General features: G+C 41.5%; 1 protein-coding gene across 1 annotated transcript in view; it reads left to right on the top strand.

Moving 5' to 3' along the window:
* The window catches only part of SUDS3 (SDS3 homolog, SIN3A corepressor complex component), a 34,128-nt gene extending 19,343 nt beyond the window's left edge, over window positions 1–14,785 (top strand). The window contains exons 6-11 of the mRNA XM_021719339.1: window positions 1,128–1,223; window positions 2,505–2,566; window positions 2,736–2,757; window positions 3,843–3,948; window positions 10,508–10,592; window positions 13,814–14,785. Coding sequence (XP_021575014.1) covers window positions 1,128–1,223; window positions 2,505–2,566; window positions 2,736–2,757; window positions 3,843–3,948; window positions 10,508–10,592; window positions 13,814–13,912 — 470 coding nt within the window. The 3' untranslated portion in view covers window positions 13,913–14,785. The remainder of the gene's footprint in view (window positions 1–1,127; window positions 1,224–2,504; window positions 2,567–2,735; window positions 2,758–3,842; window positions 3,949–10,507; window positions 10,593–13,813) is intronic.
* The last annotated feature ends 3,093 nt before the right edge of the window (window positions 14,786–17,878 follow it).

The raw sequence follows: 17,878 nt of genomic DNA, 5'->3' as shown, positions 1-17,878 counted from the left end.
CAAAATGATCTGGTTTGTATTGTAGGAAGATCTCTTTGAGAGAGGAGAGGATAGACGGGACATGGGAGAAACCACTGAAGGTTATGAAGGTAGGTCAGTGAAAAGATAAGGGGATGGCGTTGAGGCAGAACTGACATCATCTGGCGAATTTGATGCCTGGGTGAAGGAAGACAAGTCACAGGTGACGGTTTTTGTTCTGGTTTAGAAGGATGGATAGGTCTGATGTCCCTGAGGTGCAGAAGAGGCAACTTTAGGGTAAAGAAGGAGAAGAAATGAGTTTGCCTGGAGTGTTGAGAGAATGTGGTGTAGGGTACTGATTGCCAGTCAGAGGACTGGGTGGAGCTAGAGTTGGTAAGTGGAAGTTCGTTGGGATACAGGCTGAGGACTGACTGGACCCTAGAACTCTCCAGTATTCAGGGAGGCGGCAAGCCCAAAAGGACCCCTGCGATGCAAGTCAGCCTCCTTGAGCACTGGGGCTGCGGCTGGGCAGGAGTGATTTTAAGGTGGAGGAAGTCAGTATCAGTGTCAGACTGCACAGAAGAGTAAAGAAGAATGAAAAGAGGCTTCTATTGTGAGCCTGCATTGTATCATTCTTGATAGTCAAGTGGCTACAAAAGGTTATAAAAGAAAAAAGAGTCTGAGTCTGTCAGTGAAGACTCAGTATAAAAGTGTGGGCACTGAGGCCAGTGGCCTCTCAAAGAGCCCTTTATACCAGTGGGCTTCAGCATACCCACCCTCCATGGGAACAGGAGAAATTAGCTGACTGGAGATGACCTTAAGGTTCCTTCCTATCCCACGAACCTACAACTTTGGGGTTTCTTAAGGGAGAGGAGGAATAGCCCCTAGATTTTGAGGGTACTGGAGAGCAGCCTACAGTGGTTATAGTGCTAGATTGTAGGGCAGCATTTCTGAAAGGGGGGTGCTCCTAGGGCAGCTGATCTGAATCTTACAAGCATGGATGCTTTTTAAAGTCTTTTAGGGGCATCTGGCTTGGGCCATGTGTAGACCAAACATTCCCAATATGACGGTTTCAATTGGATGGCTATGGGGCATATTCTTCACTGTAAAAATTCTTACTGGCTTCAGATGGGGGTTGGATAGATTTACCCATTCCATTCTCACCACAGATTCTATGGAAGTGAAACCTATCATGACCAGAAAGTTGCGGAGGCGCCCAAATGATCCTGTTCCCATCCCGGACAAGAGGAGGAAGCCTGCTCCTGATATCCATTTGTATTGAACGTTAGTTGCTTTTTTTCTTAAGACTGTTGAATCCTTTGCTTATCCATTTGATAGAATATACATGGCCATTGTCCTACAGAATAGTATTATTTGATTGGAAGGTACATAACATGTAGAATATTTGTCCATGGGATAGGGGCTAGCCATTTTATTATTGGAGTTCTCATTTGCTACTGCTTTTAGTGGGAGAGACTTAGAGAGAGTCGTTATTTGGAAAGGTGCTTTGTGTGGGAAGTTCAGCCTGGTTTTAACACAAACTTCAAGATTCAGGGTTATCTGGAAACTTGATGTGCCTTAAGTTTTCCACTGGAATTTTCTACTGTCAAATGAAGATAGTACCGTCTGCTTCTATGTACCTCAGTTATCTACAGATAACTAAAATAGTGGAGTGCAGACTGTTTTGTTGGTTTTTTTTTTTGAGTTGGAGTCTCACTCTGTTGCCCAAGCTGGAGTACAGTACAGTGGCACGCTCACGGCCACCACAGCCTCGACCTGCTGGACTCAGGCGATCCTTCTGCTTCAGCCTTCCTAGTAGCTGGAATTATAGACGTGTGCCAGCTAATTTTTTGATTTATTATAGAGATGAGGTCTCGCCATGTTGCCCAGGCTGGTCTCGACTCAGGTAAGTCCTCTCACCTCCACCTCCTAAGGTGCTGGGATTACAGGCGTGAACCACAGTGCCCAGATGCAAACTGTTTTTAACTTAAAGCAAATGAGATTTCAGTCAGACAAAGAAACCCTTTAATCATAAAAGTGGTAACAAGAACAGCACACATGGAGAAATGTTTTTTCTATTCTTCTTGAAGAGATAATAGCTGTTTGCCTAGAAAGGTTCAGTTGTTTGTGCACCACCAGAAAAGGGCATAACTTCAGGTCCCTTCACCTTCACAACTGAGGATTTAGTTGCTGGAGAAGATTAACCTTATGTTGTGTGTGTGTGGAAGGCTTTAGAACTGTGGAACAAAAACACCTTATAAATTCTGGATGAAATTCTTACTTTACTGTTTCCTGTGCTCTGTTATTGTAGATACCTAATGAATCTCATCATAGTAGTTTGTAAGATGGGAGATGTGAATTCTTTTATATACCTAAGCACATGATGTTTAGTAGGAAAATCATACATTTCTAAGCAGTAGACTATTGTAAAAACATAATTTAACATAGTCATGCTTTGTAAAATTCTAAAATACTGCTTCCATTTTGTTGATTACTCTTTGCTTGAAAACCATACTTTTCAGATATATTCCTTTAACTCTCAACACCCCAGCTAAACTATTTGTTAACAGATGAACAGATCATGGAGGATCTGAGAACATTAAATAAGGTACAGCTTGATTTTTTAAAAAAAATTTATTTGAAAGCTCAGGCTTGACATGGTTTTCAGCTTCCCTTTGTTAACATGTTACTTGTTAAATCATTATGATACCTTTGACATCTGAAGTTGCCTCTGAAGTGATTTTCTCTAAGATTTTTTGTTGTTGTTCTTCCTACAGCTTAAGTCACCCAAGAGACCAGGTAAGTGCATGATGTATTGGCATTTGTGCAATCTTTTCATCATGTTGTTGGAAAAGCATGTGAATACCTGTCAGGGAATTGTTGCAATTTTCAAAAGGAAAATGTTCATCATTTGCCTAACAGTAGTCATCACGAAAACTGAAGGGCACCTAAAGTGAACCCCTCCCTGATTTTTTTTAACCCTAATATGTTATTTTTGTCTTTTCCTCAGAATTTATTGTAAAAGAGACGTTTGATTGGCTGGTAAAGGTTTCCTTCTGTGTAGGCGTCAGGCATATGGTTTAAATACACATCCATTTTTGAAAATGAAACCAGAAGGATTTTTCGTGTTTCTCATTTTCTAGAGTTAAGTCCCAGCAATACTATTCTAGTGGATTTTCATGACCTGGCTCTGGTAAAGCATTCACAGGCTGCTCTGAGTCGTGGTTTATAGAAGAGGCCAGCTCAGTGTTCATAGTCGCTCCTTCCAGAACAGCACTTGACAGTCAGTCTGGGTTGCAGACTAGAATTCTGAATTGGTAATGTCTTTTCTATGTTTAAAGACTGTGATTACTTACACATTGCTCTACTCATTGACTTGTGGAGGAAGAAGATGCTTTTTTCTCTAGATAATGTCTTCTGGGAGCTGCCATGGTCCGCAGAGATGTCCTGAACTTCTGAGGCGTGACGGCAGGGGGCGGGGGTTATATGAGTGTGGAGTGGGTGAATGTAGATCATTTTGAACCCACTGTGGTTCTTGAAATGATTTCATTTGTAAAAGAGATTTCATAATACTTGCTCCTTTGGGCTTCTGATGGTCACCAAAGTTTTAGTCCTTCTCTGAGAGGCCTTGTGCATTTACACAATCGACCTTAACCTTCCTGAGCCCCAAGTTTCTCCTCTGTTTAGTGAGGTTTATCTGTGCCTTACCTACCTCACAGGGTTGCTTTGAAGATCAAGTTAGATGTACTATACACGAATTTTGTTGACTTTAGCTCGCTGGAGCTTGGCCATGATTATTACCACATTCTGGTAAGCATGTTAAATGATGGACTCATGTGTGTTTGTTACATTCTTAGCTATGTAAGTATCTCTGTTTCCTCCAGCCTCCCCATCCTCTCCTGAACACTTGCCTGCCACACCTGCAGAATCTCCAGCTCAGAGATTTGAAGCTCGGATAGAAGATGGCAAACTGTACTATGATAAAAGATGGTATGTTACAGGAAAACCTGGACTTGTAAGTCTCAAAAGGCCCACTTGAAAAGAGGGCTCCGCTATCTATGGCTGTTATTTTAGAGCATGGCTGCTTCTAAGCTTGGATAGTGCTAGAAGTAGAAGCCCATTTAAAATGTATACGCAGTCATTTGATCGATGCTTCTGTTAGATCTCTGAAAGCAGCATTTCCCAGAACCATGTTCTGCAGATGGCGGCCCCCTTCCCTCTCCATGCTGCTGTCATGGAATTTGCAGGCTGATGTTTTTGGTGTTGCTCTTGCCAACTGGGGCTGGGGTATATGTTCCCTTCTCCCCTCCTCTTAACTCTGCCCCTCTGTGCTAAAGTTAATACTTCAGATAAAAGGATATTGTGGTAAAATCCATTTAGGGGATGATCATGTTAATTAAAATAAGAGGGTTTCTCCCTTGTAGTGCTCTTTGGATCCTGTGATATGCTGATGTGCACTGTGAATTTCTAAGATGGTATTAGATATTTTTTATTTGACACCACATACCCTTTTCTCTTGCATCATCCCTCTGCAAAAGTGTTCCAGGAAACTTACTCATTCAGGGCAATTATATCCTAATACATTCCTAGTTTAGAACGAAGACGAAACCTTCAGACCACCAGCAGTTTTCATTGGAAAGGAAATGGCAAAACAACATGAAAGAACCTTGAAAATTCATAGATTTATTTATTCCACAAACATTTTTTGGTCTGCTTTGTATTTAAGCATTGTATTAGGTATTAAATCACTCTATATCTCCATTTTTTTTTTTTTTTTTTTTGGTCCATATGCAGGCATACTCTCTATTTTAGGTCATAGTGGGCACATGGTTTGCTCTGCCATTCCGAAACTTGGTCATATTGAGAATGTTTTTCTGGGTTGCTGTATGGTCTCTATAATTATTATTTATAATGACTCTCTAGTGATCCCTTGAATTTCATTGCTTTTGTTTAGCTAAAAGTTTCAAAATTCAGTTGATGGTTACTTTGAATTTTTTGAGCTTTTTTTGAGGAAAAAACCCAGTATTGTGTTACTTGGTTACTTTATGATATTGTACTTGCCAAAAAATGCTTAGCGATCTAGTCATGCCTGAGACAAATCATTTTCACCTATTAAGTTACAGTAAGTTAATTACCTAGTAGATAATTACCTAGCAAACTGGAGCCTTGCTTTATCTATAAGCCTTGTATTAATGACTTCTGCCCCTTTGATTTGGTTATTCTTTGGCATTCTGTAAAAAGGTCAGTTTAGTATTGCACCTTAACATTGCTTATCAGACATACCACCACTAGGTGGCAGGTCGTAATAGCTCAACACACTGAGAAGGGCAAAATAAGATGAAAAATGTTTCTAATAATGAAAACCAAATAACCTTTAAAGATCAAGCCCACACATAAGAACCATCTTTGAAAATGATGAGATTTATCACTAACATTTTTACGGATCTGTGCGTCTTAAAGCCATGTGATATTTCAGATGATGTTCATTTTGTAATTGTGTTGCTTTGGATTGTCCTCTTTCTAGGCTTAATCCTCAGACTTTATGAGACGTGTCTTGAAGGTGAAAATGCAGTAAAGTAAAATTCTTGTTTTTTTAGAGGAAGGATCCACAGTGACTGGTGTTTTATAATGTAAGCAGAATGGTCAGGTTTGATGTGTTAGAACTAAACATTTTAAAGGAACTCTCACCATTTTTCTCACATTAGCAGCAGGCATTTAAAGAATAACGTCTCTGGAAACATTTTACTTTTTCAGTGAATTTATTTATTTATTTATTTTTTGTGAGTTGGAGTCTCATTCTGTCACCCAGGCTGGAGGGCAATGGCACGCTCCCGGCCGGCCACCACAGCCTTGACCTCTGAGCTCAGGAGATCCTTCTGCCTCAGCCTTCCCAGTAGCCGGAACTACAGGCGCATGCTACCACATCCGGCTAATTTTTGATTTATTGTAGAGATGAGGTCTCGCCAAGTTGCCTGGGTGGGTCTCGAACCTGTGGGCTCAGACAATCCTCTCGACTCGGCCTCCCAAAGTGCTGGGATTATAGGTTGAGCTACTGAGCCTGGCCACTTTTTCAGTGAATTTAAAGCTGCATTCTTGTTTAAATATACTTTGAGAACATTGTTCTCTTCTATATTTTGTACATTTGCCTTTGTTGGCCTTGGCAATGAGAGTTCATAATGCAGTTAGTTGTTAGAAGGTGATTGCTGATGATCATTGAAAGGAGTTCTTGGGAGTCCTGGCTGAGGTTTTCACCAGTGCAGAGCCAGCCTCTCCCATCTCACCAGCCTCTTGTTTGGCCTTGTCAGTTGGAGGCTTCATTTTTCTTTTTTCTTTAGCAGACATGGCCTGTGGCTCAGAAGTCAGCCAAACTACCTTATGCTTCTGGTGCGGTGGAGCATTTTGGTGCAACAGTATGGCAAAGTGTGTTTTACTGAGCTTCAAATGACTTCAGCAAAATGAATGGGATTCAGGCTTCCCATCTTGGTGTAAACACTTGTAGAACTCCCTTTCATTTTGAAAGATAAGCATCTTCCCTGTGCTTTGGTTTTATACTGCTTTTAAGACATTTTATATCATGCTGTAAGTTTGTCTCACATTTTGATTTGGACTAATGACCCCTCAAAAAATACTGTGAAAGTAACTGATATTTTAAAATAATTAACTGATGGTGCTGGGGGACTATGTTTTCTCTCATCACTTTAAATCTGGGGCTGCTAGTGTGAATCAGAAATGAAGTCACTAACTTACTTAAGTGGATTTAACCCTCCAGCCTTCTGTTGATACAAAAGACTGTTATCTTAGTGAATACAACTAGAATTGGGACTCTCTGAATTCTGTGGCTGTAATGTGGCTTCATTTTATGGGAAATGAAGTGTTAATATCAGGATTCCTAGTAGGATACAAAATTAAATGAATTCTTCTCCTTCCTTGCCCCTCCTTGGTGGGCTTTTGGGTCCACCTTCTCAAGAAATTGCTTTCTTCCAAAATAATACAGTAGTGGTAATTCTAGTTTTTTGGTTTTAATAGTAGTGGTGCACAGCTTTAAGAGCTTAATTGTAGAGGTTCCCAGTACAGAATTTCCATTAGTAATGAAGTGAATTTGACATTTGAGGCTTATTCTCTGAGGCTGTTTAAAGTGGTTTTGTTTTTCTTTCTTAGCAGTTGAATTGCAGCTAGTAAAGCAGGTTAATTGGCAAAAAATTGATAATACACATTTTTATTACTTTAGCCCTATTGATGTTGCTTCCTAACACATTTTATATGTAAATGGTTTTTTCTTTTTTTCTTTTGAGTCAAGGTCTCACCAGGCTGGAGTGCAGTGGCACCATCACAGCTCACCACAGCCTCAACTTTTTGGGCTCAGGCTGTTCTTCCACCTCAGCCTCCCAAGTATTTGGGACTACAAATGCACTCTACCAAGCCTGGCTATTTTGTTGGTTTGTCTTTTGTAGAGACAGAGTCTTGTTATGTTGCCCAGGTTGATCTCAAACTCCTGGGCTCAAGCACTCCTCCTGCTTTGGCTCCCAAAGTACTGATATTACAGGCGTGAGCCACTGTGCCAGGTCTGTGAATGCATTTTGAATTCATTCTTCTCTTTTATTATTCTTTTGAAATTGAAAAGTAAATTTGTATGTGAAAGTTGTTATATATTTTTTGGTTTTATCTTACAAACCTGCTATATGAACACTTTTATTTTTTATTTTTTTGGAGTCTCACTCTGTCACTCAGGCTGGAGTGCAGTGGCACACTCATGGACACTGCGACCTTGACCTGCTGGGCTCGGGCTATCCTTCCACCTCAACCTTCCAAGAAACTGGAACTATAGGTGTGTGCTACCAAGCCTGGCTAATTTTTTTGATTTATTGTAGGGACGAAGTCTTGTCAAGTTGCCTGGGCTGGTCTTGAACCCCTGAGCTCAGGCAATCCTTTTGCCTCGGCCTCCCAAAGTGCTGGGATTATAGGCTTGAGCCACTGTACCTGACCTTATATGAACGCTTTAATTTCTGAAGACTTTTCAGAGAATTTAAATAATTTAATAGATTTAATAGCCAGGGATAATGGTTCCCCAAGACCATTGTATGGTGCATGGGAATCCCTTAAAAGTCCCAGAGACAGGATCAGGAGGAAGCTGGGGTCAGTAGGTTTGGCAGTCAGCTGTTTTGGGAAGTCCACTGGTCAACTTTCCTGTGGCGCAAGTGCAGACCAGTGGTGGACATTCAAGCCACCACTGTTGGTGATCCCATAGGAGGCAGATCTGGGAGGTGGTCAGATGCCCAAGTTCCAAATCACTTCTCAAAGGTAATAGACTGATTGTGTTGTTTATTCCTGGTGTTCACTTTTTAGTCCGTCAAATGTGTTTGGGTTTGGGTTCTAAGTACAATTGAAGGAAAATACCATATACCTCATGAGAATTGTCTGAATAAGCTTCCAGAGTCGACTGTTTTCTTTAACAGACCTTTATGACATTTTCTTTCTACCTCATGTTTATCATTTGGGTATTTTCCAATACTATGACTTGTGAAAATATTGTATACTTGTAAATAATACCTATTTACTCTAGAAAAAAGGAAGCTGTGTAGTAACAAAAGTACCATTCTTAAATTTTTATATAATCTCAGTATAGAAATTTACTCAGTTTTTTCTGTGTGTATATATAATATACACGTAACATGCATATATTTATCACAAACACAGGAACAAGGTGGGCATAGGTTTTTTTTTTCCTTTACTTAGCAGTATACTGAGCATGATTCCACACTGGTAATATACTTGTATACCACATCCATGACCTTTCTTTATTAAAATGTTTAGAAAGTAGTATCAGAATGACTTGAGGCTAGTTGCATTTTGTTTTGTGTCCTTATCTCTTTAATAACTCATGATCCCTGTAGAATGAGTGTTCTCTCTCGTATTTTTATTCTGACAATTACTCAGGACTGCTTGGGATTCTTTTATTCTAACAATTACTCAAGACATTGCTTGGGATTTTTTTGTTCTAACAATTACTCAAGACATTTACCTGGGATAGTTGTCCTAGACATGAGAGAGAAACCAAGGGAAGTGAGTGTTGCTGTGAACTGATTCAGCCTTACCTCATGCACTGTAAAGTTGGGAGCTTGTGATGTTCCATATTTAGCATAATGAAGGCCCTGTTACCCGGTGCCTTCATGTAGGGACTAGAGTAACTTTATAACTTGAGCCTAGACTAATTTTGTTCTACTCGCATTTAAAATTTGATTTCTTTTTACAGTATTTTCAGAAAGTAAATTGACTTGGAAACCTGAGTTTTCAGCTCTTAAGTATCAGGCTAAAGAGCACTTGGAACCCAGATTGGAAAAAGCTCATTGTGGGAGTGAAGTACATCCTTTAGTGTGGTATATTGGCAGTAGGTTATTTCATTATACCAGCAAAAGAGTCTGTATTGTTCCCCCAGAGAAATAAGAAGAGGGATGCAGTACTTTGCTGGGAGATATGTTTTGGTGGAATTTGCATGAGTTTATGGGTCTGTTTAGCCAGATCTGGGCAGCCAAAATGAACCAAAGTTACATTCTTAACTACACTAGGCTGGTCCAGGCCAGGGCTGCTGGTGGCAGCTCAGCTGATGTTTCCAACTCTTGTAATCCAGCAGCTGCTTCTTCGTCCCTTGGCAGCTGTTGTCCCATTCGGGCTCAGGCCCTGGCCTGCTCACTTTCATCCTTGGCCTTACCCCTAAACTTCCAGAAGTTAGACGTGGCCCGGCACTACAGGCCGAGAGTGGATGCAGAAGTTGCAAGGGGACTGTCTTCCTTGGCTGCTGTGTTCATGGCAGCTTTCCCGATTGTTCAGGTCAAAGAGCTACCCTGTGGCGTGTGGCGTGCACTTGGAACTTGGCCTCATTGGCACGTACCGGGTGTGACTATTTACTGTTCCTCGTCCCCGCTGTCTCGGAAGCTGTGGGGCAGCAGGCCACCTTGTGGCCTTCTTGACTGTCTTTCTCCAACCTCCAGCATGGTTACCTGTACACGGCAAGTGCTGACTGAGTATTTTTGAATGAGTGACCAAAGTGAGGGCTGATGTCAGCTTTTTTCCTTGTTGGTGACTCGTTTGGACAAATCAGAAGTTAATAACAACAGTTGTTCACGCCTTTCTATTTGTTTTGTCTGTCTAACCTTCTTATGTTCTGAGGTGGGGCCAGAAAGTGGGAACAGAGGTTTTACTTTAAAAATGTAAATTTACTTTTCTGAACTGGGTCATACAGTCCAGATAAACAGGAAAAACCATTTTCCAATATTCTCCTTAGCTCCCCTTTTTCCCCTCTGCAGACGGACCCAGGAATATAAGCTTTAGATTGAAAAGATTGGGAGGTTATCTAATCCAGTCCAAGGATGGAAGCCTTTAAATTAAGTCCTCTGAAATCCAGGTTGTTCCTCAAATATAAATTATTAAGACTTCTTTAATTATAAGATTTGTTGTGGTGATGCTTTGTTTCTGTTTGTGTGTTTGTTTTGGTTTGTTTTTACTTCCTTCCTCCCCCTCTTCTTTTTAAAAATGTGTGCCTTGTTTCTGGCAGGTACCACAAGAGCCAAGCCATCTATCTGGAGTCAAAGGACAACCAGAAACTGAGCTGTGTGATCAGCTCTGTTGGTGCCAATGAGGTAGGAACCACATTTCCTTACCCTGTGCTCTGTGGAAATGTGCTCTGGTAGGAACCACATTTCCTCACCCTGTGCTCTGTGGAAATGTGCTCTGTGAAGTGTTGAAAATATGACAAACCTGAAGTGAAAGTGCCACCAAGAAAGTACAGGGAAATCATGACTTACATGTGGAGTAGATTCTGAAGTCAGCACTTTCAGGCAGAAATTGCACATAGTCGGAATCACCCTTGAGAATTCCTTCCATTTGCTTGGCTACGGTATGCAGATTTGTCTATTCCTTGGGATATTTGTGAACTGCCTGGTCAGCAACCAGTTTGTGAACCACGAACTAGACTGCAGGAAGGAATAAAAGGCAAGTCTGTGTGATGTTTGTACGTTCAAGTCCTGCTTCTTTTTGAGGTTACCGTCTACTGAGAAAGGAGCGTGCTCCATCTTGGTTATTTCTCTAGAACTCTCACACATACCAATAGATCTCTTTCTTGCTCTGAGGATTTAATGAGGCACAGGGTCTGGTACCCATTGGGTGCTCACTAAATGGATGCTGACGTCATGTGACCCACACGCCACTTTTTGCCTGCTGTCTTTCCTGTGTGAGGTGTCCTCTTGTGCCTCTGAAGAATGAGCTGCCAGGCGCATGCCCTTAGGTATTGGTCTCTTTGAGGTACTCCTAGAGGATGAGGTCTGATTTTAAAGTCAGCTCAGAGGGGGATACACCTGAGGATGAGTGAGACACGGCCCCAAGTGTTCTCCAAGTGACCCTTCATTAGAAGCATGTCATCAGTGGGTAACTTGTATTGTTAGTAGTTTTAAAAAGTTTAAAACTTTAATAGCTGGATTGGCTTCATCTTTTATCAGTCCACAAATGTCTGCAACGAAATGGATTTTTACGTGTCTACCCTCTGTAACTTATTCGTGCCAGTGCACAGTAAATCTAATGAAACTGGATTATGAAATAACTTAAGCCTCTTCTATTCTCCCAGCTTCCCGAATTGAAAATGCCCTGAAATGTGACTAGTTTGCAAAATGATTGTTTACTAGGAGTTAAGGGGAGCCTTCCAGATAAATGAGTGTCGTTCTTCTCTGGGCTCAGGGTCTTTGTGAGTCACCTCTAGCCACGTCAGAACCAAAACAGGGGATCTGATAGACCTGCTGTCCCTCAGCCAAGAGGCACCGCAATTTCTTGGTAGAGCATTTGCTCCTGATTGTGTGGGCAGCTTCACAAAGCACATGTAGCCTTCTAGAAACTCATTCTGACTTCAGAACCAGTACAGCATTCTCCTTTGGGACACCTCATGATTTTCAGAAAAACAAAATGCAAGTCAATTTTTTTTCCTCTCTCTTTCTGTTGAATATTGTCACTTTTTGACATAATAGAGGGTCAGTGAGATCTGACAAGGAATCATGCCACTGTGATGTGTCTCCTGGGGGGAGAAGCCTCAGTGTATTGGAGGTATGCAACCCTGGGAATGGGGAAGTAATTCCCCATTGCCAGCTCATTTTCCAGATGAATTTCTAAGTGGCACTGGAGATACTTGGCTTTAGCACAGCTTGACTATGGGCAGGTTTGGTGAGTGAGTCTGAAAGTTTTGGTGACTCCTTGATGCAGCCCTCCTTGGGGTCAGTTTTCAGTTTAAAATGGTTCTACTGGGTCCTCTAGAGGCTTAGCTTCATGTGAGGTCTTTAACTTTTTTTTTTACTTTTAAACCAATGTATTTGACTTTAAAGTTTCTCTATTGTTAAATAATCACATTAAAGAAATTTGAGATGAAACAGAATAAGCTTTTTAAAAACCTGAATAGATGTCTCTTGAGTGTTGATAATGCTATAATCAAACCAATTGAGTAACCTTGTTTATATGGGTGAGGCACAGACCTTTCAAAAAAACCAAGGTTTTGGCTCCACATAGTTGCAATTTACAGAAAGACAGGTGAGAAGTCAGGCTGGTTTAGGAGAGTAGTCGGGGGCTTTGGTGTCAGGTGCCAGAGTTCACACTGGGACAAGTGCTTTGCTGGGCTTTGGTTTCCTCTTTAAAATGGGGCTGATGGTAGGTAGCACTTACTTGATAGGGTTGTCCCGAGGGTGAACAAGCTCACTGGATGTGGCACGAAGAGCTCAGTGACCCTGGTTCAGGGGATTCTGGCGACTGTGGCAGCACTCTCCTTCCCACCCCTGCCCGCAGGATGCCACTTTTTGAGTGCATTTGTCAGATCTGGCAGTTGCCCCTCCTCCTCCACCTGCAAGAGTTCATTCTTAGTTCCACAGAAGAATGCATCTACCCTGTAAAATGCATGGAATCTGATAGCATCTGTGGGAGAGGGATGAGGTGAGAGGGAAGGACTGTCCTAAGCTCTTCAACCTTCTGGTGATCCCAACTGGGCCTTGGTTCACTCATGGACATTGTTTCTGTTGTTGGTATTTTTTTCCTTTTTCTGCACAACCATTAGTCTTCATTGCCAGAAAAGCAGGGTATTGAAAGGCTATATAATATGCAAGTCTCTTGGGATAAGGAAAATATTGCCAAATTTGATTGAAAGTTTATGTTCGGCTGGGCATGGTGCCTCAGTCTGTAATCCCAGCACTTTGGCAGGCAGAGGTGAGAGGATTGCCTGAACCTGGGATTCGAGACAAGCCTGGGCAACTTGGTGAGAACTCGTCTCTATAATAAATCACAAAAGCTAGCGGGATGTGGTGGCATGCAACTGTAGTTCCAGCTACTTGGAAGACAGAGGCAGAAGGATCACCTAAGCTCAGCAGGTTGAGGCTGCGGTAACCTTGAGCAGGCCACTGCACTCCAGCCTGGATGACAAGAGTGAGACTCCAACTCCAAAGAAAAAGAAAGAGAAAGAAAGAAAGCTTATGTTAGCTGTCTCTTGCGTGTTGATAATTCTGTATTCAAACCGAATGAAAAAGAATCTTTAAGATCAAGGCAAAAATGGAACCCAGAATCGCTGTGCTTTCTGTTTTTGTAATCACAGGTGTGAGAGAGATGGCTGGGAGAGATGCTTTCAAGGCTGGTGCCTGTTCTGGCGGCATGCATTTGGGATGGCCCAAGGTCAAGGAGGAGTTTGTGGGGCTCTCACAAGTTGAGATGGCTCATTCAAACAGGAGGTGGCCAGCTTTCTGCTCACATTTAACTCATGCAACTATTTTGATACTCTGGGAGATTTGCTCTTCAGTATTTCTTAGTCTCTCTCATCTTGTTCCCTTTCCTCTCCCTGCAGATCTGGGTGAGGAAGACAAGTGACAGCACCAAGATGAGGATCTACTTGGGCCAGCTGCAGCGCGGGCTCTTTGTGATTCGCCGGCGGTCAGCGGCTTGACTCTCTACAGTGTTCTTCTTCCTTTGATCCTTTTTCTGGAGTGGTTTTTATTTTTGTTTTGTTTTCTTTTTAATAGAACATTTTTAACTTACTGGGAATAGCTACTCGGCCCTGGAAATGGAGAACACTGTCATGGATTCCTCAAGACACGTTTGTAGCCGGCCACTTCCATCTTTTTGTCAGTCTCTTCTGCCTCGTCTTCTTCCAGACATCATTCACCATGGGACTTTTTTGCTTTCAGGAGTTTTGGGGGTTTGATATACCTCCCTTTTATTTAGTTACTTTTTGCTTGTACTTTTTAACCTCTTTTGAGTTTGAAGAGACAGTTCTTTTTATTAATTATCTTTAGGTCTTTCTGCCATGGAGAAGAGCAGGAAGGGGGATACACTCTACAATACATTTTCATGTTTTGAAACTGATTAATGGATCACCTAGCTACTTCGCTTGTCAAGCCCAATTCTCTGTTTCCCCAGAAGCTTGGGGCAGAGGGCCTAGTAGAAGGAGATTAATTCTCCTGGCTCTCAGCCTTTTCAGAGAAATAAATGCCTTGTGTAACATCTGGCACATGCCATCCATTCTGCTGGCCGAACGACAGAAAACTTTGCCTGGGAGACTGAAGTAAATGGGGTTGGGGAAGGGGACGTTTCATATTCATAATGTGCTGAAGTTGCCATATTTTAAATGTCATTTAATGCAGGTGATCTGTTCAAACACACATTTGTTCTAGCTCAAGCTGTAAGAAGTAGTGGTCATATCAGAAGTTTTCGTTTGTAATTCTTTTCTCTCTCCTGTTCCCAAGTAGATAGAAGTAGTACATGCCACAGGCTTATTATCTGGGTAAAATCTCTTGTAGATGGGAAGATGAGACTGATAGTACAGTAATCAGTGATCTACAGAGTGTTATGCATAATTCAAGTTTCACTCTTTTTGCTGTACATTTATTGTACATTGGCTATTCCAAAGCTGTGGAACCTTGTCAGGCCTTGGACACTCAACCTTTCAGGAGATTAGACCCAGGTTGAAGACAAGGAAAGCTCTGTCATACCACTGAACCTGCACTCTCCCTCAGGAGTTCTGATGAAATAGCCTTCCCTACATTCTCTACTTCCCTCATTCCTATGTTTGGAGAAATGATTCATTGGGGATGGAGGGTAGGATTTTCTATACTGTAGGTGCCATCTTGAGATGTTTAAGGAATTGGAACTGTTAGTGTCTCGATGGGTAATCAGTAGACCTTACACGTCCTAGGAAATCTTGGTAAGTTCATTCCCTTGGCCTCAAGTGAGTCTCTTCATGTTGTCTCTTGATGCATGCACCCCAAAGCTAGTTGGGGGGCTGTGATGACAAGCAAATCACCTTCTCCCAAGTTGTGGTTTCTGCAGAGACCAAACCTTACCGATTTGGAATAAGACTTATGCAGATTGATTTTTATTTTAACTAATAGTAATTCATTTTTTCTCTCATTTTTTTTCTGGTATTTGAGTCTGATTAGAAAAAGGATAAATGATGCTGTTATCAGAAATTGCCTGGGCATTCTGTGTTTCCTCTGCCCTCTAGCTAACAGTTCCATTATTATGTCTTTTACCACAGTGAACCTATCCCGTGGTAAACAGGCTCACCATTTGTTTGTCCTTGTTGGTCTTTGCTGTGAAGGAGGAGTCCTCTTGCTCAAATTGTCACTGTTGTGTGTGGAACTTCGCGTTATCAGGCAGCTGTAGGATATCATCTGGTGCCCTGTGGTGGAAGTTTATTTAGATCTTTAGTATGTTTTGCCATCAAAGGTGCTTTTTTTGTTGTTGCTGAAATTTTTTTTTTTTGCATCGAAATCTCACTCTGCCGCCCAGGCTGGAGTGCAGTGGCATGCTCATGGCCACTGCAGCCTTGACCTGCTGGGCTCAGGCAATCCTTCTGCCTCAGCCTTCCAAGTAGCTGGAAGTACAGGCACGCGCCACCATGCCTGGCTAACTTTTTGATTTATTGTAGAGACAAGATTTTGCCAGGTTGTCCCTAGGTTCAGGCAGTCCTCTCCTTGGCCTCCCAAAGTGCTAGGATTACAGGTGTGAGCAGCTGTATCCTGCCTAAAGGTGTTTTGTTTGTTTTGCCTTATTTTTTAATGATCATCTTCCTTGTCCTCCTAAACAGTATACCAAAGTTTGTTTTTATTGTAGAGGTTTATATTCATAACCACTGGGGTTCCCCATCAAAGCAGCAACAAGTTGCCTTTTTTTCTTACCTTGTCTGGGTGACAAGTTGAAGACCAGGGTATGGGCACTTCTGCCTTCTCTCCTCTGGGACTTTTGAGAGTATCTGAGACTGAACTTAGACATGGTCTTGACCCCACCACTACCTCCTCCTTTTCAGTGTCCACATAACCCTTTATCATGTCCTGGAAAAATGAGGGAAGTTGTGAAATAGACTCGAAACACAGCAGAATGAATTCCATTCCTATTCCCAGAAGACTTAATTTTTTAATTAGTCACCCCAGAGGTGAAAAATCCGCAGTTGAACCATTGTGACAGGCCTCGGTGGTGACCAGGGGCAGAACAAGACTTCTTTGTTAGTACTTCTGGGATGGACAGGAGCTTAACTAAAAGGGGAAAATGGATTTTGAGTTCTTAGAATAAGAGGAGTTTGGCTTTTAACCTAGGTAGCCATTCTTGTTCCAAAAGGTCTTTGTCTCTCACTAGACCCCAGGGCACCAGATGAATATCCATATTCAAACTATTTCTTACACATGATACTTTGGCCCAGACCATTCCGACCAAGAACCTGTGCGTGTGTTTTGGTAGAGGCATCTGCCTCGAGCGCATGTTCAGTGCTTGCTGTGGCTGTGTCCCAGTATTTATTTTAGCTCTGCTTTAGAGTTTCTGTGTGCTCCCCTCTCCCATCCCACTCCCTTCTCCCCAAGCCAGCCTCCTCTTGAACAATTTCCAAATAGGTTTCTGTAGCCATACCAAAGCCAGAATGTTTGCATTTATTTGGATACAAGTATTTATAGATGTCTAATTACCTAACAGTTTTCTTTTTAAACTTCTACTTGGGGCCAGTATAAGATCTCAGAGACTGATCTGCAAATCAAGCTACACATATTTGTGTGCAAGACTCTGTGTTCAGGACTTTTGGTGGCTTTTCTAAGAGAAATATTGGAGGTAGGGTGGGATTGATTGCATTTTTTACCTAATTCAGGAGGGGAAAATCGTATTTTTTACAATATTTTTGATTTTGGTTTTCTTTTAATACTTCCTTTTAGCCTTGAATTTCTACTAAATAATTTCCTTCTGATTTAAGTTTTTTTTCTTATCTGAGAATTTGAAATCTTGATATTTAATATTACACCAATTTTTCCAAAGAGTTGAAACCACTTTAATACCAGAACATGTAAATTTGCAGTCATTTCAAGCAACTGGTGGGCTTTTTATAGAACATCATTAGCAGGTACCATGAAGTGTTCTGAGAGGTGAATGTAAAAAATACAGAGTTTTGTTTTTTGTTGTTGTTGTTTTTTAAATAACAATAAACTTTCAAAGAGAAAACTGGCCTGTGCTGTGTCCGTTGACTTGATAAACAATTGAATTTTATTTTAGGTTTTTTATTCATTGATAATGGGAAAAGGAAGTTGGGGTAGAGGAAGGGCTGTTCTGGACATTTGTTAAGGAGAATGTTGTTCCTGGTTCTTCAGATCAGTACCTGCCAGTCTTAACCAAACCATGATGGCATTTGTCCTACTTTCTGGGATCAGCTGGCAAGGCTGGCATGCTTGTGACCTAGCTGTGGCAAACCCATGGAAGGGCTGCTTTATGCTTTAGATAATGGGGAGGGGTGGTTCCTATTTTAAATATTTTTTATTTTTATGAACATTTATACAGAAAGTGCATAAATTTTAATTGTAAACATTGAAATTTACAATTAAATTGAAGTTTCTTAAAGTGAACACATCCGTATAACCGGTATCCAGATCAAGAAATA

This window comes from Carlito syrichta, unplaced genomic scaffold (genome assembly GCF_000164805.1).
Source record: "Carlito syrichta isolate Samal-C Ts95f unplaced genomic scaffold, Tarsius_syrichta-2.0.1 Scaffold314525, whole genome shotgun sequence".
Lineage (NCBI taxonomy): Eukaryota > Metazoa > Chordata > Mammalia > Primates > Tarsiidae > Carlito > Carlito syrichta.
The sequence above is the reverse complement of the archived record's forward strand: the minus strand, read 5'-3'. Positions and strand labels throughout refer to the sequence as shown.